This window comes from Acomys russatus, chromosome 5, assembly GCF_903995435.1.
Source record: "Acomys russatus chromosome 5, mAcoRus1.1, whole genome shotgun sequence".
In the NCBI taxonomy this organism is placed as follows: Eukaryota; Metazoa; Chordata; class Mammalia; order Rodentia; family Muridae; genus Acomys; species Acomys russatus.
The window spans coordinates 4,929,581-4,954,043 of record NC_067141.1 but is presented as its reverse complement, the minus strand read 5'-3'; the positions used below and the strand labels follow the sequence as shown (position 1 = coordinate 4,954,043).

Below are 24,463 nucleotides of genomic sequence, written 5' to 3'. Positions count from 1 at the left end.
CCAATAAAAGCAATGAAAAGCAGAAGAGAGGGCCTACCTGAGGTTAGAAAGCAGAAATTTATAGAGACCTCACTCTGCATTGCTTCCCAGGGGCACCAGAGGAGCACAAATGCAGGCTAGGATCCCCCCAGGACTGCAGCCTGCCTGTGAGTCTATGGTTTAGACTCAGTCCTCAGGCTGATTCTGGTGGCATAAACAGTTCCCATTTTATTTCTTCCCTTTTCTTGTCTCTCAACACGGTGCCCTGGGTAAGGAAAGCTCTTATTTCCAAAGCCCTCTCCCCACGCAGCCGAGAAGCAGGTCATCCCCCTGATATCCCCCTTCGTGTGGATAAAAACTACAGAATATTTTCTCCCTTAAATGACAGAAAAGAGGCTATCTCCTGCTCCATCAGAAAATGTTGCCTTTGATGGGCAAAAATCACAGCAGAATCTGCAGCCATCATCTGGAAGTTTCCCTGCCCTTTTCTCCCATGATAGAACAAATCAAAGTGCTTGCTAAATATCACCTTTTCCTCAAGTTATCAGAAAAAAAAACACACAGCCCTTGTTTTTGTAACATTTATTGAAGATCTTGGATTCTTCTAAGGCTATTCCCACAATCTTAGAAACAAACTGGAGAGACAAGCAGCCACTGCAAATATTTCAGGGGAAACATCCTTTGTTCCTAGGCGAAGTTGTGAGGAAGTGTTGAATAAAGATGTGGCTGCAATGTGCCTGCAGAGGGGCTGGAGAAGCAGACCCAGTGCAGTGGTGGCTATGCGTTGCTCTGTCTTCGCCTCCACATGTCCTGAGCATAGGAAGCGTCACATAAAGTGGCAGGGTCTCTACCACAATGTCATTTTCCCAGCCACCCTGACCCAGCCCAATCCTGCCATTCCAGTGTGCCTTATTTCACTTTCTGTTGAACAATTTGTGTTTCTTCCAGCTATGGAAGCTTCTGGAAGAGAATGGACTAGCAGGAAAATTCCGTACACCATGTAAACTTATATCTCAATCTGAGACTAAAGAAAGGAGCCAGATATCTTCTGTAGCCTATGACACTTTCAAGTCAAATTCGAGGCCCTCTGCTTTTTTGAGAAGTCATTGTAGTAGTTCTTGCTGGGCTATTATACATTCCTGTACTGTGGGGATTTTTTCCTACTATGTTAAGAGCTGATGTGGCTTCTTGAAAACCTATTACAGTGATGACACATTACACGTTTGTCAAATTGGAGAAGTGAAATGTGAGAGGGTTTTGTAGCCCCATGGTTTGGACTAATATTTGTTATTGCCTAAAACTGCCTTCTCAAGTTTAGTTGATTGGGTCCTGGGTGAGTATAATGACAGGCTGAGACACAATCTTATTAATAGTGACTGTTCCTGCATCTATTGAGATGATCACCCGATTTTTGACTTTATGGACTTCCGTATGTTGACCCACCCCTGCATTTCAGGGATTAAAGGCAACATGGCCATGGTGTTCTGCTTGTGAGTGAGGGTAGTGATGGCGAAGAACAGTGGACAAGTGTATCTGGCCAGTCAGTTTCATAGGGAGGCTCCCAGCATGCTTAGCACACACACACAGCGCCTGCTGATGTAGAAAGCACCATTAACATCACGTGGACTTCACATCAGTGAAGCAAGCCTGGCAGCCAGCTCACCCTTGCCATTAGGAAAGCCTTTCTCCTAGCATTTATGGAACCATCCATTGCAGAGATCAGTCAGCTGGGCTGTTTTTTCTCCTCTACCTTGGGTAGGAGAGAAGTGAAATGCATTATTGGAGAAGTGGCTTCAGGATAAGCTACAATGAGATGCTTCCTACTTTTGACTCTGTAAAAATGAGGATTCTTCCTAGCAAGTGTCCATGATCCGTCTATTGGTTTGCTACTAGATCAGCACCAACTGTTCCTAGAACTTCCATTTCCTGATATACCTGGAGCCACAATCTGTGTCCTGGTTTTGCTTCATATTGTGTAGCCATTTCTTCCAAGATAATAAAACCATTCACCTTGCAAGAAAGCTCTTTAAGATGCAGGATGTTCTAAAGCAGTGGTTCTCAACAACAGTCTCAAAGAGGTCATGACCCTTTGACAGACCTTTATCTCCAAAAATACTTACATTATGATCCATAACAGTAGCAAAGTTACAGTTATGAAGTACTAACAAAAATAATTTTATGGCTAGTAGTCACTACAACATGAGGAACTGTATTAAAGGGTTGAAGCATTAAGAAGGTTAAGAACCATTGTTCTAAAGGGGGGGGGGGGGAACATTCCATCCTACAAGGTAACTCATTAAAATGCAGGAAGTAACTCAAAAGATTCAGAATGTCCATGGATCTGAACAATTATACCAGACCCTTTACTCCCCAGGTTTATAAGTTATAAGTACTGCTAAGAGTTGTATTGCCAAGAATAGGATAGCTTCAAGACAGCGGAGCTGCCTGGAGGAGAGACTTCCCAAATTAAAGAGCTATCTGGAAGTCACTCAGTGAGCCCCAGGATTCTAGCTTTTGTGATCTGAGACTCATGTTGGGGTGAGCTTTTGCTGATTCAGCTGTGGCATAATTTCCACTGCTATAAGTAATCACTCACCCACACCCCTCTAAGTTGCTCCAATTGACCTACTGGTTCTCCAAGTTAGAGTTGGGTGATATCTGCACTTTAGTTCACTGTCAGTGTCATACAACATTTAGGCTTTTCACACCACTAAGGAAACTTGGTGTGACATTCCTTAAATTTCCACAACTTTATAATCCTCGCCTTTAAAGTATTATCATAAGGAAAAACAACAAATAATGCAGTAGTTGTGAAGCTTGCTGGTCAACCTCAAAGCTACAGGATTAACATATATCATATTTTCATACAACTGAAGGTATGCAAGCATGATGGTTAATCTTTCTTCCCAACTTGATTGGCTACCCAGTCCACTAAGACATACTTGTTGGCAGCAGCCCAGACAAGAAAGCCTAAAGAAAAGGTCTACTTTTGCCCCACCCTCCTTGTCTCCCTGCTTGTGAGTGTGTCTGCTCTGTTGCTGGCCACTGGCCTCTCCAGCTTTCCAACATGGACTGAAGACCTGTAGCTCTCCAGGGATCCTCTGGGCATTATATTCCTTTGTCGGCGGAGGCATCCAACATTGTGAACTGCGCCATGTTTTCACACATTCTAACCCGGAGAAGACCATTTTTGAACTCCTCGGCTTGAACTTGAACTGTGAAAGCCATTCTACCAAACACCTTTGTAACCTATGGCCACTCTGTTGGTTGCTTCTCCTCTCTAGAGAACCTTCACTAATACAGTGAATGTATTAGTCACTACTTCGTTGCTGTGACAAAACACCTGAGAGAATCATTTAAGAGTGAAAAGATTCATCATGGTTCAGAGTTTCAGTCTGTGATCACCAGGCTCCATTGCTGTTAGGCCCTGGCACAGTAGAAGCAGTGTGGTAGATAGGCACGGTTAGGAAAGCCCCTTACTTTCGGTACATAACAACCACAGAGTGGAAGAGGCATGCTCATTCAGGCTCTACTTTGTGGTTTCCAGCCATTGACAATAATGACACTAAATTAGGACTTCATTCATGAATTAAATTCATCAATGAATCCAAAGCCCTCACTATCCCTTACCTCTCAAGCCCCAACTCTGAACACTGCACTCAGAGATAAGGCATTAACAGATTCCCTCTAGGGGAACATTTCACATCCAAACCATAACAGTGAATGTGTGTGCTTTAACTTTAACCACATATTGATTTCAGCACGTTTTCAGACAGCAGATTCCTATTACCGTGCTGTTGCCTTCTTGGTATTTAGGTCAGTGAAGTAAAACTGCTCTAAGGAAAAAGAGTCATCTTGTAACCTTGGCCTTGGACAATGTCAAGGAAACTAGAAGATGAAAGGTCTCCAGAAGGATTTATGTTGCTCATTAATGTTCTGGTGTACATTGAAAAAAACACACAGCATTTTTTCTTCAGCAGAATCTTTTCCATTGATGATAAAGTTTCTGTGTACATTTTCCTTTTTATCTTGAATCTTTGCCTAATACCTTTCCATAATTACTGGGTTATATACATATTTACATTTCATTTTATTAGCATCTACTACTTTGTATTTTGGTATAACTCAGAGAATCTTATGCTTTGGAGTCAAGGCAAATTCTACAAGGTGACTCTCACTGCCATAAATACTTGGAACGCTTTCTTCTTGTTGGTCCTTTGCACCCTGCCACTACCATCACCTCCTAACAGTGTAAATACTTTCCTTTCTGCATTCCTCTGTCAGCCTTCTTTCTGGGCTGCAAGTCCTGTCAAGGCAACCCAGCTTTACTCTTCCCCATATTTCTTTAAGAAATTATTATTATTATTATTATTATTATTATTATTATTATTATTATTATTATTATTATTATATCTTTATAAGTGTTTCATCTACATATATGCCTATGCACCATATGCATGCAGTGCCCACAGAGGCCAGAAGAGGGCATCTGATGCTCTGGCACTAGAGTTACAGGTGGTTGTGTATACTAGAAATCATCCACAGGTCCTCTGGAAGAGCACTTGGGAATTTTCACACTGAGTCATCTCTCAACCTTCTGTTTCCCAAACTCTATTTCCTTTTGTTACCGTGTGATCATCCTATAGATGTGTGTGGAGTAAACGTGAGTGAAACTTGATGAATCTAAAGGTTTGTTGTTTTCCTGTATTCAGGAATTCCTGCTCATCTCCCATTGTAGATATATGACTTCTCATATATTTTGTCCTTGGATATCATAGGATGTATTTTATTACATGTACCTCTTACATGGAAATGACAGTTCCTCATTTCTATGAGAAAAGACATGTGATCTCATCTGTCCCCACCCTGAAACAGGCATCAGTTGTTCGTAATCTCACACCCAAGTTTTCTACCAACTTTGTCGATCACGGAGAATTTAGAAAGTAGAACATCAGACCCTGAACTCAGCTTAGAAATGTATCCTGGATTGATAAATCTTGAATCCTTGTGAAATCTAAAAAGCCTTTAGTATAGAGCAAGGGAGAGGCTAGAAAGAGTAAGGTGAATTTTCTAAGTGTAGTGTGGAAGAAAGTTTTGCATTTGAATGAGTGAATCTCAGCCAACTAGTTCTGTTTTTAGGGAGCTTTTAAAAACATTTCCTGTCCTGAGCTTTATGCAAATCAACTGTGCTTCACACTCTCTCAGCATTTTCATGATTATTCAATGTGAGTAAAACAGTAGAATTAATTACCTAACAGCACCATGTTAGAACATCATAAAGGTATATTGTTCTGGAATTGGTATTGGTATTGTAAAACTATCCCTATGCCTCTCTTCCTCCTCATCCTAATGATTATCATACTCATGCCCATCCCCACCATCATCTTCATCTTTACTCTGCAGCAACAGCAGCAACAGCATCATTATCATCAGCATCAGCATCCTTCCTGTCAATGACACATTTTGTTCTTTTCAAATGCCTCCCTGTCTATTAAATCATTTTCATCTCCATGGAAACCTTGGGTAGGACCCAGGTAAGAATTAAATACACTTCTGTTATAGATACAAAAAAACTGAAGATAAATCAGGTTGGTAGTTCTTTTTGTAGAATTCACAGATATAGGCAGGAACAACAGCCCGCTACCTGTTCTCACTGCACCGAGGCAGTGGAAGTGCTTTCCTTGGGAAACCATATGGAGGAATAATGGGTGGGGTCAAGGAAGTCATCTGTGAGGTTGGTTGAGGATACTCCTTAAGCTTGTAGGGAACCCCATAAACAGTCATAGCCCCACCAACATAATGGGGTCCATGCACAGGCTAAAGTTACACAAATCTCCTCAGTAATTTTCTTATGGTGTGTGTGTGTGTGTGTGTGTGTGTGTGTGTGTGTGTGTGTGTGTGTGTGTGTGTTGAGCTTTGAGCTGGTAAACGTAAGCTGCAGTGTCAAGGCTTCTTTATCTTTCAGGTGTGTAAAGCTATTTTCAAACTGAGATGAACAAGGTGACAATTACGCTAGAGTATTCGGAAAGATGAATTCTTTTCTCATTTAGAAGCACATGCAGTACATGAATCACCCAATCCAAGAAAGGGAGGGGGAGCAGAGCATTAAATATAATTTATGCTTTGCTAATTGAAATCAAATACCAAGTTCAATCTCCCTGGGAGTTGCCACGCTCATATTTAAGTAGGGCAGAAGTATTATAATCTGACTCTGTGTTGGCAAGTTGGTTTAGCTTTTCTGCATAGATGATGATTCATTCATCAAACCTTCACACTAAGGGCCAAGGCTCAGTCATTCATTCTGAATAGGAGAGGGAAAGGAATAGTAGTCACTGAAGAAACCAGACCATAAACATGTCAAATTTGCATTTCTTTTCAGAAGCTAGACTCTTCAAATACATTGCCAAATGGAAGGGTTTTTTAGTTTTGTTTTGTACTGAAATCCTCTTGCTCTACAGGCTTAGTCCCTCTGCTCCTTCTGTAGATTGAACTGCATACAAGTGACTTAAGAGGGAGAGGCTTTCTGTCTCTTATTTCATATGGGAAAATGCTTTATTTACCTCTCATTTACCATACTAAAATGAGTTTGTTTTCTTTATATGGAATATTTATGTAAGGACATATAATTAGCAACTTTTTTTTTCTTTTTTGGAAGCAGCACTTTTACAGTTGGAGTTTTATGGGCTTTTGAGGACAGGAAGACATAGAAGGAGACAGAAGGGCATAATCAGGATGTGTGCATCCAGGAGTGCAGGCTGGGAACAGCATTCTCAGCCCGTAGAAGAATGTCTTCACATGTCGTCTAGAATTGGGTGAGATAATGTCCTTTGGCAGAGTTGTGATATTACCATAACCTAGCTGCCACTGACTTCCAAAACCGAACATACTTCTGCAAGGATGGTATAACTTTTTCTTGTAGGGTTCAAAAACCCTAGCACCACTTTCCTTGAAAGTAAATCTCATTAAACCCCGAGTGGGGTTGAGATGGAGGAATAGAGCACCACGAAGAAAACCTTTCCTCTAGTTCTAAATCCCAGTCTCCTTAAGAACATTTCTGAAAGACTAGATCACAGATCTAGTCTAGAACTTGGGAAGATGTGTATGTCCTTCCTTCCTCCCTTCTTCCCTTCCTTCCTCCCTTCCTCCCTCCCTTCCTCCCTCCCTTCCTTCCTTCCCTACCTTCTTTTCTCTCTCCTTCCCCAGCTCCCTCTCCCTGTTTTCCTTCCTCATTTCTTTCTCTCCCTTCCCTTACTCATCCCCTGCCCCATTTATGCATTTACTTATTTTTAGCCAATGTCTCACTGAGGACCTAGGCTGTCCTCAAAGTCAGGAGGCTGCCTCAGCCTCCCTGACTACTGGGGATGCAGGTGTCTTCCACTATGTTTGGGTTGGTCACATGTCTTGTGCAAAATCTACACAGGTAACTCAGTTAGGGCTGACACCCACTTACTCTTTATTCTGCTCACTGAGCAAGCCCCTACACCAGCTCCGTGTAGTTCACCCTTCTCCACAGGTAAGCACCCTCTTCCTTTAAACGTGTGAGCACTTGTATTTCCATCTGTATCTTTGTTTACTTTGGCATATCTGTTGCTTTCAGCTCAATGTTTCTTATCTGGAAAATAAATTATTTGTACAGCTGTTTCGGAATCTGGTTTATCAGTCCATCGCTCACAGGATGATGAAAAAGATAGTACCCCTTTCCCCAGCCATAGTGCTTGTGTTACTGAAAGAAACATCCTGCCCTGCACCCAAAATCCCCCAAAGCCTCAGGAACCTGGACTATCTCTTCATCTAAACAAAGCCATTCCCTGCATCCCAGGGTAGGGTTGGGGGTGGGGACGAAGTGACCAACACAAATACACCATCAAAACCCATCAATCAGGTTGCATTAAGCTTTATAACAACACAGTTTCCATTTAGTGGGAGAAATGACAGTTTAATAACAGCTGAACAGATTCAACTCTCCCCACTCATACAAATTTCCAATTTCACTACAGCTCTTGGCTTTGGAGATCTGCGAACAAGTGCTTTATGTCAAATGCTGTGTTTTAATTGAACCACACTAACGGGAAGGGACACTTGATTTGGCAGCCCTTGAAAAGGATGTCTGCAGACAGTCCTTGCCCTCACCCACCCACCTCACACTGCAAATCAGCACTCTTGCCAATGGCCCAATAAATGCCATCTCTGAGTAGAGAAAATGAACCATGAGGTGACCCTGAGGGGCAGTGGTGAGACAAATAGAAAAACAGTGAGTGCTCCCTTCCTCTTTGCATCTAGAAGGGTTACTCAGAATAGCTAACAAGCAAGCTCTGGACTTTGCCTCTAGGGAAGAACCCATCCCCCAGAGCATATCTCAGGACCACCATCTTTAGGGACAAGGATCTTTAGGTAAACCCCCCCCAAGAGGACTGGGTTTTCCCTTATACCTCACAGTTACAAGCATTCATCTTTTTCAACCTCAGAGGTCAAAACACTGTTCTGGGAGCATTCATGTGGGCCAGATTCCAATGTGAGGATGTGTTAAGCTTCTCCATAATTTAGAACACTCATGAAGAGAGAGACTGACCTTGGATGGCTCTCAGATAAAAGGCTCCAGGGGTGTAGGCTATTTTTATTTTTTTGGTAAGGAACATACGTGCATGCCTTTGCCTTCACATTGTGGGGAGGGAGGAAGTCAAAGGGTTATGGGATGAGGCCATTGATGGGAAGGCTAGACAGGCCTTGGAGGGATGATATTGCTCCCTGGGAGTCTTGGAGCTCTCAGCCAAAAATAGCATTCTGGAGAGATGCCAGAGCAGAAGTTTTCATATCAGCGATTAAATACAAGGCTAGAATCCAGACTCCCAAGACTATAGTAAGAGCTTCTGAAAAGTACAACTACCTCTTTCTTTCTTTCTACCACTCATCAACATAGCATCTGTCTGTGATACTGGAAGATGTTTATCCTGTTTTCAAACTCTGTTAATGAGTAGAAGATAGTATTCATGGTGTATTCTGATGGCCATCTGGTCAACCAGGTACTGTTGCTTCCTCCACAAGGATGCCATGTGATCTCTGCTCCTGCCTAAGCCCACAATATTGGAGATAACCCAACTGCATCAGGCTAGCAATCTGCTTGGTACTCCAGCACGGCTGAAGCTTCAGAACCTGGGGGATTTGGGACTCTGGTAAAGAGTATTCTTGCTATTCATTAGCCTTCCCTCCATGCTACCAGCCTCATTTATCACCCTCTTCCTGTTCCCACTGGAAGTCTTGACCAGTCATTTGGTAAAACATCATGTTGAAGGGTTTGTAGAATTTCCGAAGTCTGTGGATGACATCAGGGTCAATGCGGGGATGAGTCCGACCTTTGCTCTTGCCCAAACATCTTGGGGCACTGCTGTCTTCTGGCTTCTTCAGGCAGGGGAATCCCTTGGTTTTGTTGAAGTAAAAGTGCTTCTCAGTCACAACACGCTTGAGTCCTAGGAAGTCCTGTACTTTGGCCATCTCCCCTGCGGGGTCCACTATGAGTCGCTCACCACTGACAAACAGGATCTGAGAGAGGGGAAAGTACTGCAGCCAGTTCTCCAGGTGCAGAGCATAGATCCCAATGCGAATGGCACTCCAGGAGGCATCAATCAGCCCCAGGGTCCGGTTTTTGAAGGCCAGCACCTCAAAGGTGGGGATCTCTGGCTTTTTTGACAGTGTCTGGGTGTAGTCTGAAATGGCCCTGGTCACTGGGTTTCGTACCACCACTATGAGTTTGATGTCCTTGGCCATAGAGTGAATGCGCTTGGGAGCCTCATTTGTCACAAAGTAACTGGGGGTCTTCTCCATGGTTATCTGCCCATCCACTGTCTTGGGCATCACGTTTCTAGAAGAATAAAGAAAGGAAAAATACAGGGGTCATTACTATACCCAAGATATTTTCATGTCTTTGCATAAATTATATGTAACACATAGCCTAGGTAGAAGCCACCAAATAGAACAGATAATCACTGGGCAGTTCTTTTTATCTCTATGTCCCAACTGTAGGCTTGACTATGTAATTATCAGAAAAGGTAGGGTAAGGCTTATGTATTATTCCCTGAGAGTCTTGTATCCCTGGGTTTAAACTGCCTTTCTCCGTCTTACCAGTTGTATTTAACCTAGATATGCCCTTAATTTCTTTACATATTAGTTTTATAATCTCTGAAATGGAGGTAATGATAGCACTGACTTCACACTGTAGTGTGAGGATTAAGGGAGCTAATGTTTGAAAAGCATTTAGCATGGAATCTCATGTGTGCATGAGCTCAATAAATTAAGGGTTTTATTATTGTTGTAGTAGCTTTCAGGAAATGTTTGAGCTCAACAAGACCTCAAAGATTATCTAGTCCAAGGTTGGCAAATTCTCACTGCCTCCTGTTTGTCTATGAATCACAGCTAAGAAGGATTTGTAATCTTTAAATGGCTGTGGGAAAAAACCCAAATGATAGTAATAGCAGCATTGTGTGATAAATGGAAATTATGCAGAATTTAAATTTCATTGCTTGTAAATAAACCTTCATTGGGACACAGCCATGCTTACTCATTTACATATTGTCTGCGTGCTGCTTTTGTACCATAAACAGTAAGTGGAGCTGGTTGGCGCAACAGGTTTGTGGCCCACAGAACCTGAAATGCATAGGAGGTTTTCTGACCCCTCAGCCCAGAAACACTGCTGTAAAAAAAAAAAAGAGCCCAGGCATAAAGAATGGGCAAAGACATCAGACAAGCTTTGTGTCCTCAGAAAACTTAAGCATATCTGTGTGCTATGGCATTTTCATTTTACTTTATTTTACTTTTATTATAATTTATTCGCACTACACCCTGATTGTAAGCGCCTCGCTCTTCATTTTAAAGTCTCAATACCCACCTTACATTCATTTAAAAACAAAATGACATATAGAAAGCAAGCATAGACTGGTTCAACATACAGAGTTTTCTTCTTTCTCTGCTTCTAAGTTTACCCAGCCAACTTCTCATAGGGCCTGCTCTAGCTGGGATCTTGAATAAACCCCCAAAGTCATATTTTAAAGGCTTTGTCTCCAACTTGGCTATGGTAGGGGAGCCCTTAAGGGTGGAGCCTAGTAAGAGGAATTTAGGTCTTTGGAGCCATGTTTTGAAGGTCATATTAACGGGCTGTCAAGTTGGCTCAGTGGTTAAAAGCACTTGCTGCTCTTGCAGAGGACTGCGTTCCTGCACCCACATGGTGGCTCACAACTATCTAAAACTCCAACTCCAGAAGATCCAGCCCCATCTTCTGAGCTCAGCAGGCACCAGGTGTGTACATGGTGCATAAATGTACATACAGACAAAAGTGGACATACGTAATTGAATAAATCTAAAACAAGTTAAAGAAAGGGCATATTAAGATCCCCGTATCTCCTCTCTTTTTTTCTCACTTTTATGTCCTGGCCTTGTGGTGAACAGGTTTCCTCCACCAAATATTCCATCCATGATGAAGTGTCAGAGCCAGAACCAATGAGGCAAAGCAGCCAGGGATTGGAATCTCTGAGACCACAAGCCACAATGACCTTCTTTCTTACTAAGCTGACTGTCTTGGGTGTCTTTGATAGTCATGAGCTGCTGAGCACCAACACAGATTCCACATCACAGCTCTTGCCTGCCAGTCTCTTTGACAAAAACACTTTCCATCTCATGCCTACATGCATGTTTTTCTCCAGGGAGGGAGTTTGATGCCACTACCTCCAACCCAATGCAGAGGGCCAATCAGTGATTAAAAATGAGGCTCAGGATCTTATTATGCAGTCAGTTTGCTGTAGGCATATGTAGGCCAGTGCTAAATGAGAATAAACATGTTCAGTACCTGGCGGTCGAGTGGGCCATCTGCCACCAGGTGCTCCATTAAATCCGTTCACTTCTGAGCCCCACACCAAAGTGGTACATTCAGGATTACACAAGACCTCTTTGTTACGATGACATGCTTTTAAATGTCTCAGCTAATAAAACCTAATACAGATGAGGATCCCTTAGCCTCTCCTACCGTAATTAAATTTATTTACTATCACTTGTGTGGAGAAAGAATGACTTCTTTTATCTCTAATTCACATGCTCTGTCAATAATTAATTGCTGCTGGGTTTTGAGCTTTCACAGCAAGCTCTTTTATTAAGCAAGAGGAATTTGCCTGGTAGAAAAATTCACTAGAACTAGACCTTGTTAGAGTACACTGGTTGGGCAGAATGTAGTTTTCAGATCAAAGCCACAGGCATGGCCATGCTTGTTTGGAGATGACATAGTCTCCACAGTATTGACAGTGCCTACGTGTGTGCGTGTGCGTGTGTGTGTGTGTGTGTGTGTGTGTGTGCGCGCGCGCCTCTGTGTGACCTCACTAACTGTGATGTCTCAGTTTGGAAGGCAAGGCTAAGGAACGGTGTTTGAGAGTAGACCTGCTCAACCTGATAGCCCGAAAGCTCTGACGATCTTTGTTGGCTCAGTGAAGCCCATTACCCCACTCTCAACCTTACTTTCTCACATAAAAGCTGGGGGCGAATGAAATTCCATGCTCACAGGACTGAGATGAAGACTAAGTGTGATAATGCGCATGGATCGCTTAGGAGAGCACCTCATGAATGCCAGAATCTTATTTTCACTTAAGCCAGATGTCTAGGATCATTTTCAGTGCAATTCTTAGAGAAGGGCAGAGAGGAAAAAATTACATTTGACTGAATCGAAAAACCGAGCTGAGGGTCTGATCTAGAACAAGACAAATTCCAATTCAAACCAATGTCACCAACTGTACTCAGTGATCTAGAGGCTGATGGCCAATCAGGAACATATCATATTACAAAAACATTAAATAAATGCTGGTGAAAGATAGGCCCCTGGAAAGTCTTATTTTTGCATAGCTTCTCCCAGATGTTGGTCCCTGAACTGCACTTCTGCACGTCTACCTTGCTGCATTTTTCCTCAGCACAGAAGCAGCTGCAGCTAACCCTCTTAGCTACTCTTTGTATTCAGTCCTTAGACCTCAGTGATTACTTTACATTAAGTCCCATTCAAATGCATCTCCTCTCCTTCAGCTAATTGACAATCTGTCAAGATCCTTGTGGATCTTTGAATCTTTTATTCAAAGCATCCAGGATGAAGTGATTCCCAGCCAGTGGATACAGGAGGCTGAGTACACGCCCAGCTCAGCATCTGATGGAAAAGGAATTACAAGGCAGGAACACTAAAGAAAGAGAAGGGTGTAGCAAGAATCTCTGATCATCTTGCTGCAGGTAAATGTGACAAGCATGCAATTCCAGGACCTTCCCCCAGCTGGGCCCTCACGGCAAGTAAGCCTGGATCACTGAATTAAGATCCAACTGTCTCCTTGCCTATTAGAACATCTCCAGTGGCTTCTCCCAAATCTGTGAGATGACAGCTCTCCCTCTTCCAAAACTCATCCTTTTGTTCCCTTATTCATTTATTCACTTCGTAAATGATCATATACCAGTAACATGGCAGTGAATAAAACAGAATTGGAGCTTGCAGCCCAGCTGTGACTTCTGACAAATGAGGAGCCCGACTACTGCTGTGACGTTAACTGTTTTAAGCAACAGACAGGTGTCACTGCTATTCCCCCTCTGCACTGAAGGAAACAGCCTGAGAACCTAAAGGTCTCCCTGGGTGTGTGTTTTATTCTGAAGTTATTTTGGTGACTCTCTCCGGAGTGACTGTCAAGCCATTAATCTCTTCTCTGAAGCCGAGGCCAGTCCTGGACAGGTTTTATTGTGCTACGTTCTGCTGTTCTGTTGCTGTTTCTCCTCCCCAGATCTCTTATCTGGGCCCCTGATCCAGTAGCTATTTCTACGCTGTCCTTGTCTCCTCTCCTTATAACACTGTAGGAAGCAGGGCTGAGGGTGTTTGCTCACTCACTAAAGTGTTTACCACACAAACAATGGGGACCTAAGTAGGAACCCTGGGGACCACATTTATAAAAATCTGATATGCTGGTACATTCTTACACTTTTAGCACTCGGGAGGCAAAGGCAAGCGGAACGAGGAAGCTTGCTGGCCAGCCAGATTAGTCAACCTGGAAAGTTCCAGGCCAATGAGAGACTCCGTCTCAAAAAACAAGTTAAGTGGTACCCGAGGAAGAAAAGCTGAGGTTGCCGTCTGACCTCCACATACACAGGTGCACATTTGTGTGTGCATAACACACTTGCATTCAGAGAGTGAGAGACAGAGACAGAGATAGAGACAGACAGACAGACAGACAGACAGACAGACAGACGGACAGACGGACAGACAGACAGACATATCTTCTCTTAGATACGACAAATTTCCACCCAGGCTTAGAATCTTATCCTTTCCACCTTCTTGAAGCATTTTACCCCTCAATTTCTCTTCTCTTTTCTAGGTTTTAATTAAGTTCTTCTCAGCTGGGTATGACATTTCAATACGCCCATGTTCTCACATCGTGGGGTTTGTGTGTGTGTGTGTGAGGAACAGGAGAAAGGCCAGGGATAATAGAGGGAGTTAGAAAATGCAAGAGAGTTAGAAAATAAGGTCAGACTTCCCCTTGATGGGGAGGCCTGGTGGCACACAGAGGAAGGGGAAGCAGGCTACCAGGATGAGACTTGATAGCCTGTGGCCATATAGTGGGGGAGGAAGTCTCCCTCTGTCATAGACCTAGGGGAGGGGGATAGGGTGAGAGAGGGAGGGAGGGGGAACAGGAAGATACAAGTGAGGGGATACCAACTGAGATGTAATCTGAAAAAATTACTTAAATTTAAAAAAAAAAAGAATGGAGAGGAGATATAAAAAGCCACCAGAGAACTCTATTAAAGCAAAGAGTGTGGGGGGCGGGGTGAGAAAATAAGGTCAGGAAAGGTGGGTAGTGACCAAATCCCAGAGGGCCTGGCAGATCTGAGGAGGGCATAGGGATTCTTTTCTGTATGACAAGAATCCACTGAGGAGTGTCAAACAGGAGAGTAGAGTGTGCTTTACATTTAATTGTCTTTTCTGCCTGCTTTGCTGAGACCAGAGAAGAGTGTTTGAGTGTCAAAGGCAGCAAGGGCAGAAGCTACATCAGGCTGTAAGTTAGAAGTGGCAGTGGTCCTCACGAATAAGCACTGATCATCCCTAGTGAGGAGTGGACTGAGGTTAAGTCAAAAAGAGGCACCGGGGACCACTGCAACGCTGGCAGGATGATCTGCTTATGAGGAGAACCTATAAAACAAGCAGCTGTGGAGTGGACAACAGCAACTCTGATTTTGAATTCGAACATGGGCTATGTTACGTGCTCAAGTGGGACGGGAACTTAAGTGTGCATGGGAGGCTGACATCCAGAGGAAGGCCTGGGTTGGTGATGAGCATTCATGTTCTATTTGCCTACTCCATCTTCCAGGAAGTAAGAGAGCAGTGTCTGTCTTCTGCTAGTTACCAGCCGGTGGGCAGACCTACACTTTGTGCAATGAATCTCAGGAAGGAAAATATTTAAATACTTTTTGTGTCAAAAAAAAGTTAACATTCTCAAAGATTTTTCCACTAACTCCTATTTTATTGCATTGTACTACTATGTTTTAGTTTGAGTACAGACCTGGAGACTGAAGTCGTGGAATTCGGAACCTCTCCTGTGCTAGATACCTGCTCTACCGCATCCTAGTACCTTACTAAATCACTTTAGCCCGCTTCTGTGCCTTACGGAGATTGCAATAAAGACCTAAGTAGGGTGAATGCAGCTCAGTGTTAGAGGGCTGGCCTAGCATGCAGCATGCATAAAACCCCTACAAACAAATATGCAAGCAAAGAATCATAATAGAATTGGTTCCCGCATCCTGCATAGCTGGTCTCAGCTCTTGAGGATATGGGTCAACGTTTTACTCACCTGTGTTCTTAGTGCTTTGCATGGCAAAGGTCACCGTGCAGTGCTCACTGGCTACCTGTAGTCACTGAGTTATTATGGGAGTGATACACAAATGAGTCCATGGACCCTCCTTCCCAAGGCTGGAGAACTGGATGAAACTGGATCATGTGCTCCTGAGACTAGGTTTTCCATGCATGCAGGTCAGTGTGCCTTCATCATATCATCCCTTTCTGACAGACCATGCACCATATGCACCATAGACCATATGGTAAGAAAACACCACATCTGAGCTTAGAAGAGCCCATTAACAATACCCTGGGTGCTCAGAGCAGCTGTGACATCAGCATCAATATACAGGCCTGAAGTGAGAATCATATAACACAAGCCGTCAGCTGCTCTCACAGCACAAACGCTTAGGAGACACTGCCCCCCTCTCACTCCAACCCCCAACCCCTGCCATTGGTGTGCACACTTTGCTAAGCACAGGCCTTGGCCTACTTAATTCCAGTCAGCAGAATCCAAGGGCTTCTGAGGAGACCGTGACAATAGTTGCCATAGCACCTCAAGCTCCAATATTACAGAGGGCTTACCCACCCTATGCTATGGTTTATGTGTGAGGGGAGAGTCACTAAATAGGCGCAGACACAGGACTATCCTGCATAGTCAAGAGCAGAAAAGCTAGCATTCTATTTGCCCAGTTTACATTGGTCATTACTTAACACCAGTACAGATATGCTAACTTTCAGTTTTTCAACTTTGATTCTGTAAAAGGTGCCTTGAATCTGGATCTATTACTGGGCTAATATTTGTGATATAACTTCACCCAACTCTGGTTTGGTAGAGACAGGGTCACATTATGTGCTTTAGCCTCCAAGTAGCTGTGACTGCAGGTACACGTACTGTCCCAGATATACTGCTTTCTCTTGATGCTGAGCCACAGTGTCCGTTCAACCACACGATCACAGGGAAGAGCAGCCAGCTCTCCTCAGCATAGCTCAGCATCAGTGGTGTGTAATAGGTGCACCAAACCCATCTTCAGGAGCTGGAAGTAGGGCCCAGTTGGTTGGGCACTTGTCTAGCCTACAGTTTGATTTCCAAGAGCTGCACAAACTCGGTATGGGTGTGGAGTCCCAGTACTTGTCAAAAGGACCAGGTCAATTTTAGCTACCCAGTACGTTTGAGGCCAGCTTGGAAAGCTGGTGTCCCTATCTATAAATCAATGCATTGTCAACTTCCAATCCATTAAACCTACGATGAAGTCATTGAGTGCATCCCCATTGGAAGTCAAGAAGCATCTGCAATGTCTCATTTCCATTCTCTGGAGAGCAAGCATCACATGAATAATTGCCTTTTCACAGGGAGTTAGTATTAAACTAGCTAATACCTAGTGGGTGACTCACACAGATTTTTCAATACATTTGATGCTAATTTTAAAAAACTCCCTTTTGAAGTTTGTCCCATTTCTATCTCCTTAGACAGCAGAACCTGATGACCAGTGAGACTGATTAGTTTGTTCGGTCAAAAGAGACAGATGGTTAATTCAACCTTAGGCTTTGCCTAACACCAGAGACTACCCTTTTGGTTACTTCTTGACAAGCACCAAGTTACAGAGGCTCAGCAAAATGACAGGACTGTCCCAAAGTCACTCTGCTAGTGGGAGGCAAAATGTAATTTTAAAACCAGACTCATTACATGAACAGTGAAGGGGGCTTACTCCTGGGAATCACATAAGCCAGGCCAGAATCCCTAGAAATTCTTGTCAGATCAGGCTCCATCATTTGATTTGTAGTATCTCTCTCCAGGGCCTCCTCAGTGGGAGGGAATGGATGCCATCATGAACAGTGAGGGAGAAGGCAATCAACCATATGAGATATAAAGTGCCCATTCTCCCTGGCAGGGTCAGTGCAGAGCTTGCCTCCAGCTTGCCTGAATTGCAGGTGTGTGAGCACTTTGCACTTTCCCAAATGCATTATCTAGTGGAATAAATGGTGCATAAATTAGCAATATTTTCTGAGCCCTTTTGATGAACTATAACCCACACACACAAAAAAAAAGGTAGTTAAAAGCAAGGGCAGGTGGTTGGACTGGGTTCTCTTCACCTAGGGAAGAAACACACTTACAAGTCAGTGTAACACCTGTGTCACATTACCCTGGCCCAACCTCACAGGCCCCTGTGACTCACTGACCCTTTAATAGGAATGGAGAAGGTTAGGTTTCAGAGAGAAAAAAATAATCGTGCCCAATGATTCATGAACCAGATCTCACTTTTCCCAGATATATTGGGAAGTTCATTGTGGCTTTCACAAAGAGTTTAAGGAAAAAGAAGTACAATCCATTTGAAAATTGCATTCATATATGGAAGACAGAGAGAATCTGCATCTCCTGGGACCACAGTGCTGTAAGCTGGAAGCAAAAGAAGGTTCCAGGCTACAGTTTTGATTTAACAGTTAACTTGCTGAATGGATTTAGGGCACAAATGTTTCCTCCTCGGACCTCAACTTTCCTGTGCATAAAAAGGGATGTGCTTAAAGGTCACTTCTCAATAATTCAACTAAGTGTTTATTAGTGATTCTTACATTGAAGGGGTTAAGCACATGTTGGTGTAAAATCATGTGTGGTCCCGGGGCATTCAAGACACTGTGAGTTACTGGCGTGGAGGCCAAGTTAGACCATATCTGTGGTGGTCCCAGCCAGATGCCTCTGCTGCTGTGTGTGACCCACCTTGCCCTATGCCAGGGACACAGGGAAGGAGGCAGAAAGATGTAAGCAATGTCGAGGACAATGGTAGATGGAGTGTGAAAAAGAAAGAGAAGTGGGAGGAGGACCACAGGAACATGCAAAGAAGGATCGTAAAGCAGAAGGGAGAACGCTCTGAGTCGAAAGGTCACACAACTGCAGAATAAAAGGAAACTCAGGCCTTGGAGATGTTTCTGCTTTGAAGTCTGTGCCAAGTTAGTAGAGCTCTTTCGGGACTGGAAGGATTATGATTCCTACTGAGGGGGTTTGGCTTTGTCTTCAACAAACTTCCCTGAATATGGTACTTTGATTAAGAATGTAAGGGTTGGGGAGTTTAGCTCAGTGGTAGAGCGCTTGCCTAGCAAGCACAAGACCCTGGGTTCAGTCCTCAGCTCTGGGGGAAAAAAAAAAGAGTGGCCCCTACAGGTTCATATACTTGAATGTTTGGCTTCCAGTCCATTAGGAAAGATTAGGAGGTGTGGCCTTATTGGAGGAGGTGTATCACTTGGGGGTATTGTTTGAGGTTTCAAAAGTCCACACCAGGCTCTCTCGCTCCACCTCACTCATTAGATGTAAGCTCTCACCTAGTGCCCCAGCTCCATGCTTGCCTGCCACAACACTTCCAACACTTCACCATGACCTAACCCACTGACACTGCAAGCAAGCCTCCAGTTAAAGGCTTTTCATATGTGGAAACCTATGTGGGAAAGAGCTGGGAGTTCATCCCAGTGCTGCCTCCCTACCATCACATCCACACAGCGGCAGCACCAGCACGGCCACACAGCCGCACCACCAGCACGGCCACACAGCCGCACCACCAGCACGGCCACACAGCCCGCACCCCCAGCAGGCCACAGCCGCACCACCAGCACGGCCACACAGCCGGCACCCCACCACGGCACATCAGCCGCACCACCACGGCCACACAGCCGCACCACCAGCACGGCCACACAGCCGCACCACCAGCACTCCACCAGCCGCCCCACCAGCACGGCCACAGCCGCACCACCAGCACGGCCACACAGCCGACCCCCAGCACGGCCACACAGCCGCACCACCAGCACGCCAACACAGCCGCACCACCAGCACGGCCACACATCCGCACCACCAGCACTCACACAGCCCCACCATCGGCCAACAGCCCACCACCAGCACTGCCACACAGCCCACCACCCAGCACGGCACCACACCCGGCACCACCAGCACGGCCACACAGCCGCACCAGCACTGCCACACACCTCACCACCACCATCACTTCCACACATCCTCACCACCATCACTTCCACACATCCTCACCACCATCACTTCCACACATCCTCACCACCATCACTTCCACACATCCTCACCACCATCACTTCCACACATCCTCACCACCATCACTTCCACACATCCTTCACCACCATCACTTCCACACATCCTCACCACCATCACTTCCACACATCCTTCACCACCATCACTTCCACACATCCTCACCACCATCACTTCCACACATCCTTCACCACATCACTTCCACACATCCTCACCACCATCACTTCCACACATCCTCACCACCATCACTTCCACACATCCTCACCACCAATCACTTCCACACATCCTCACCACCATCACTTCCACACATCCTCACCACCATCACTTCCACACATCCTTCACCACCATCACTTCCACACATCCTTCACCACCATCACTTCCACACATCCTCACCACCATCACTTCCACACATCCTCACCACCATCACTTCCACACATCCTCACCACCATCACTTCCACACATCCTCACCACCATCACTTCCACACATCCTTCACCACCATCACTTCCACACATCCTCACCACCATCACTTCCACACATCCTCACCACCATCACTTCCACACATCCTCACCACCATCACTTCCACACATCCTCACCCCCATCACTTCCACACATCCTTCCCCACCATCACTTCCACACATCCTCACCACCATCACTTCCACACATCCTTCACCACCATCACTTCCACACATCCTCACCACCATCACTTCCACACATCCTTCAGCACCATCACTTCCACACATTCTCACCACCATCACTTCCACACATCCTCAGCACCATCACTTCCACACATCCTTCACCACCATCACTTCCACACATCCTTCAGCACCATCACTTCCACACATCCTCACCACCATCACTTCCACACATCCTTCACCACCATCACTTCCACACATCCTCACCACCATCACTTCCACACATCCTCACCACCATCACTTCCACACATCCTTACCACCATCACTTCCACACATTCTCATCACCATAAAGGGCAGCATGTCTATATTCCCAAGGGTGGGATAATCTTCATATCCAGAGAAGGTAAGCATTGCAGTGCTTTGTGAACTGTAAAGATGCTGTGCCCTGGGCACTGCCACTGAGCAGCCTGTGTCAGAAGTCGGGTCTACCCTGGATGTCACAATCGGCATTGTGTACAATGTCAGGTAGCATCCTTGGCCACTGTCTTTTAGGACCTAGCCCCCTATAGATGTGTTGATCACATGTGCTCATAGATATTTCCAAATATGTCTTGGAATTCCCAGTCACAACTTGTGGACCACTGGTCTAACCAAAACTCCTAGATTTCAATCTGGTCTGTGCCTTTCCTTAGAGGTAGGACCTTGGACAAACCGCTTACCTTCTCTCTGCCTAGATTTTTTTTTCAGCTGTAAACTGGAATGGTGATAATACGTACCACATGCAGTTGTTTTGAAATGGAGTAAGTTCCCATGGATTCAGCTGTATGCATCTGTCTGAATCTGGGAAGCTTATAAAGAGCACAAGTTTGTTCGGGTTCGTAGTTCTGCAGGGAGAGCTCTGAAGGTTGCCTTCTTGCTGTTGGATTCCAAACATAGCCCAAAGCATCTGTTATGCCTTGACTCTGGAATGTCCCCTACAGGTTCATGTTTTCAAGGTTTGTTTCCAGCTGGTGCCACTATTTTGATTGCCTGAGTAGCCTTTAGGAGGCAAAGGGACAGTTGGTAGTAGTATATCCTTAGGGATGGGCCTTAGAAGGCTAGAACTCAGCACCAGTTTCTGGTACCCCTCTCAGCTTCCTGATCCCAGTGGTATGAGGAGCCTCCAGCAGATGCTGTTGCCACTACAAAAACCCAACCATGCCTTCCCTGCCACGTGAGCTGAAAGTTTCTGAAACTGTGCCCCAAAATCAATCCTTCATCCCTTAAGGAGTTTTCTCCAGGTATTTTGTCACAGCAAGGTGAAGGTAACACATATACATAGCACTAGAGGGAACACACATGTACAGATGTCCTCTGCTTGCACTCATTTATAAATAGCTACCAGTATTCAGGCATGGGAGCTTTGCCCTGGTTCCTTATTCTAATCCTAATCAATGTCCAATGGCTCACTTCTAGGCATCATCGACAAATGAAGTTCCTATCCTCTTAATATCACAATTAAATTTCAATCCATGAACCTGGGAGGCATAGACTCAAACTTTGTTACAACCAGGGCAGCTGCCTCTACCGGCAGACACTGCATAAGGACTGTGAAAGAATATGCTATTGTATTGTTAAGAGTGCTGTCAACCTACTAAGACAATCTGCAACATTCTAGAAGCTCCATCTTGACATGGTAAATGTCTGAACTACTAAATGCCATGGCCTAGATAATGGAATACTAGCAGTGTGGTACCAGTGCTGAGTCTTTGAGGACTCCTGGCCAAGTGTGGCTTGGGTGAGGTGCGTCCATCAATAGAGCCAGATCCCATATGACCATATGAAGCTTAGATTCCTCCTCTGTGGCTCTCATGTTGTGGTCACGCCCAACCATAAAATTATGCTGTTTCCACTTCATAACTTTAATTTTGATACTGTTATGAATAGTAGTGTAAATATTCAATACACAGGATATCTGACATGCAACCCCTCTGAAAGGGTCGTCCGACCCCTGAAGGGTTACAACCCACAGGTTGAGAACCGCTGTGGCCTTGTCCTTCATCCTTTGTGACTGGACCTTCCTATCCAGATAGCCTAAGGCAAACTGTTCTGTGATTTTTGAATAAATTAGATAGTGAAACACCTGTCACGTGTCTCACCTGCCCTCCGACTATGTTCCAAGCCGTGTTGTCTCTTCCTGAGCCTAGCCATCACCCTGATGAATGTCTAAGCCCTGTACCCTCAAGCTGTGTCCCATTAACAAACCCCAGTCTTGGAGGTGTGAGGGTGTGGCTTTTTATGATGGCAACTGCAAATATGCCAGACCTTCATTCAAGTCTTGCCTTGTCTCGGCCTACATTTTGCCTTATTACTCCTGCATAATGGCTTGTCCTGTTTGTCAACTTGATTAGATCGAAAGATTCCTAGAAAATCAGCGGAGCCAACTTCTGGTTTTTTTATGGAGGAATGTTTCTAGATCTGATTGACTGAAATGAATGACATGCTCTGAATGCGGCTTAGCACCACCCCATAGGCAGAAGGAATTAAAAATACTCGAAAGTAGCAGACATGAGAAGCCCTCTTTAGAGTTGTTGGCCAAGACTTTCTAACAGGATCCTAAATCATACATCCTATTACTGTTGCCTTTGGTTACCCTCTAGACATGGAAGGTAAGTCTCTATTGGTAAAGATACAATATGCTTGAGAAACATGGCCCAGAGGCCCCTGAACGGGACTGATCTGAACAGCACTCCATGAAGACTAGTTTTCATGGTACCAGAATGTGTTATACAAGTTTTCAAAGGTGGGAGGCAATCAATAGCCCTACCCTGCTATGATACCCAGAAAGCACATCAATGACTAGCGTGTCACAATAACCCTATGGGTGCAATAGTGGCACTCATACCTTGGTGGTATGTGGGAAGGATTGTAAGCTTTATCACAGGTGAAAGCAGTCTTGGCAGGCTTTGCCCTTGGACACACCATGGATACTCCCTGAGATTAACCTTGAGATAGACTGGGTGGAGCCATCCTGGGCCTGGAATTTAGGAAGCTGACCTGGGGACTGCACCTGGACTATTGTGTTTCTAATCGACCCTCAATGGGAGAGAGACCACCTCTTGCACGTGCAGACAGGCAAGCTGAGGGGACAGAGAGTGGAGCATCGGGATCAGACTGGGCTTGAGCGCCCGTGGATCGGGAAGAGGATCAGTGAACCAGCTGGACCAGCGCGCAGGCCAGAGACACTTAGGGACCCGTCCCGTGTAACGGACACCGGAAGGTTCACTCTCTTTTCCCTTTAAGTCTTTTTCCCTTTTGTGTAAGCTAGTTGGGTTGCATAATAAAGTTTAATTGTTAAAAAACAGAGTGGTAACAACTGCTCTGCATTTGGACTTAAAACCCATTCAATAAGAGGGATACCATGGCTGGTCCTGGAACCTAGCTAACTACTCAGCGCTAGTGAAGTCACGATTATTGGAGCAGAATCTACAATCACTACTTTAATAAATTTGCACAATCCCTCACTACAACCTAAAAACGTTTTTTCTTATACCTACTCCTAAGTGTTGTCTTCATCCCTCACCAAAGAAATTTCTCCTTGTAATATATGGAAACCACTATGGAAAACCATAACCAATCAAAATGTAGAGTTTTGGAATGTAGTACCAATGGAAACATCTGCAAAACATTCCTACACCTAAATCTGAGTAACCATTTCAGAAGAGGGACAGAAAGACTTAAGAGACAGAGGATCATGAAATGTGCAGTGAGATTGTGTCTTTTAGTAATAATAGTAGCTACACCTGTAAATTCTTACCAATGCTGCCTAAACATAGGCTAGAAAAGGACAAAAACAAGCATGCCGAAGTGGATGAGGAGAAAGCTTATGAGGCCTCAACCCAACATGAAGAACCATAGGTGACTGAGGAAACTGGAAATGGGAGAGGTGGCCTTCCCTTGGGAAGATAACAACAACTGGCTGACCAATCACGTAAACATACATGCAAGTA

General features: G+C 44.6%; 1 protein-coding gene across 1 annotated transcript in view; it reads right to left on the bottom strand.

Moving 5' to 3' along the window:
* Positions 1–8,461: 8,461 nt before the first annotated feature.
* The window catches only part of Hs3st4 (heparan sulfate-glucosamine 3-sulfotransferase 4), a 430,298-nt gene continuing 414,296 nt past the window's right edge, over positions 8,462–24,463 (bottom strand). The window contains exon 2 of the mRNA XM_051145195.1: positions 8,462–9,835. Coding sequence (XP_051001152.1) covers positions 9,199–9,835 — 637 coding nt within the window. The 3' untranslated portion in view covers positions 8,462–9,198. The remainder of the gene's footprint in view (positions 9,836–24,463) is intronic.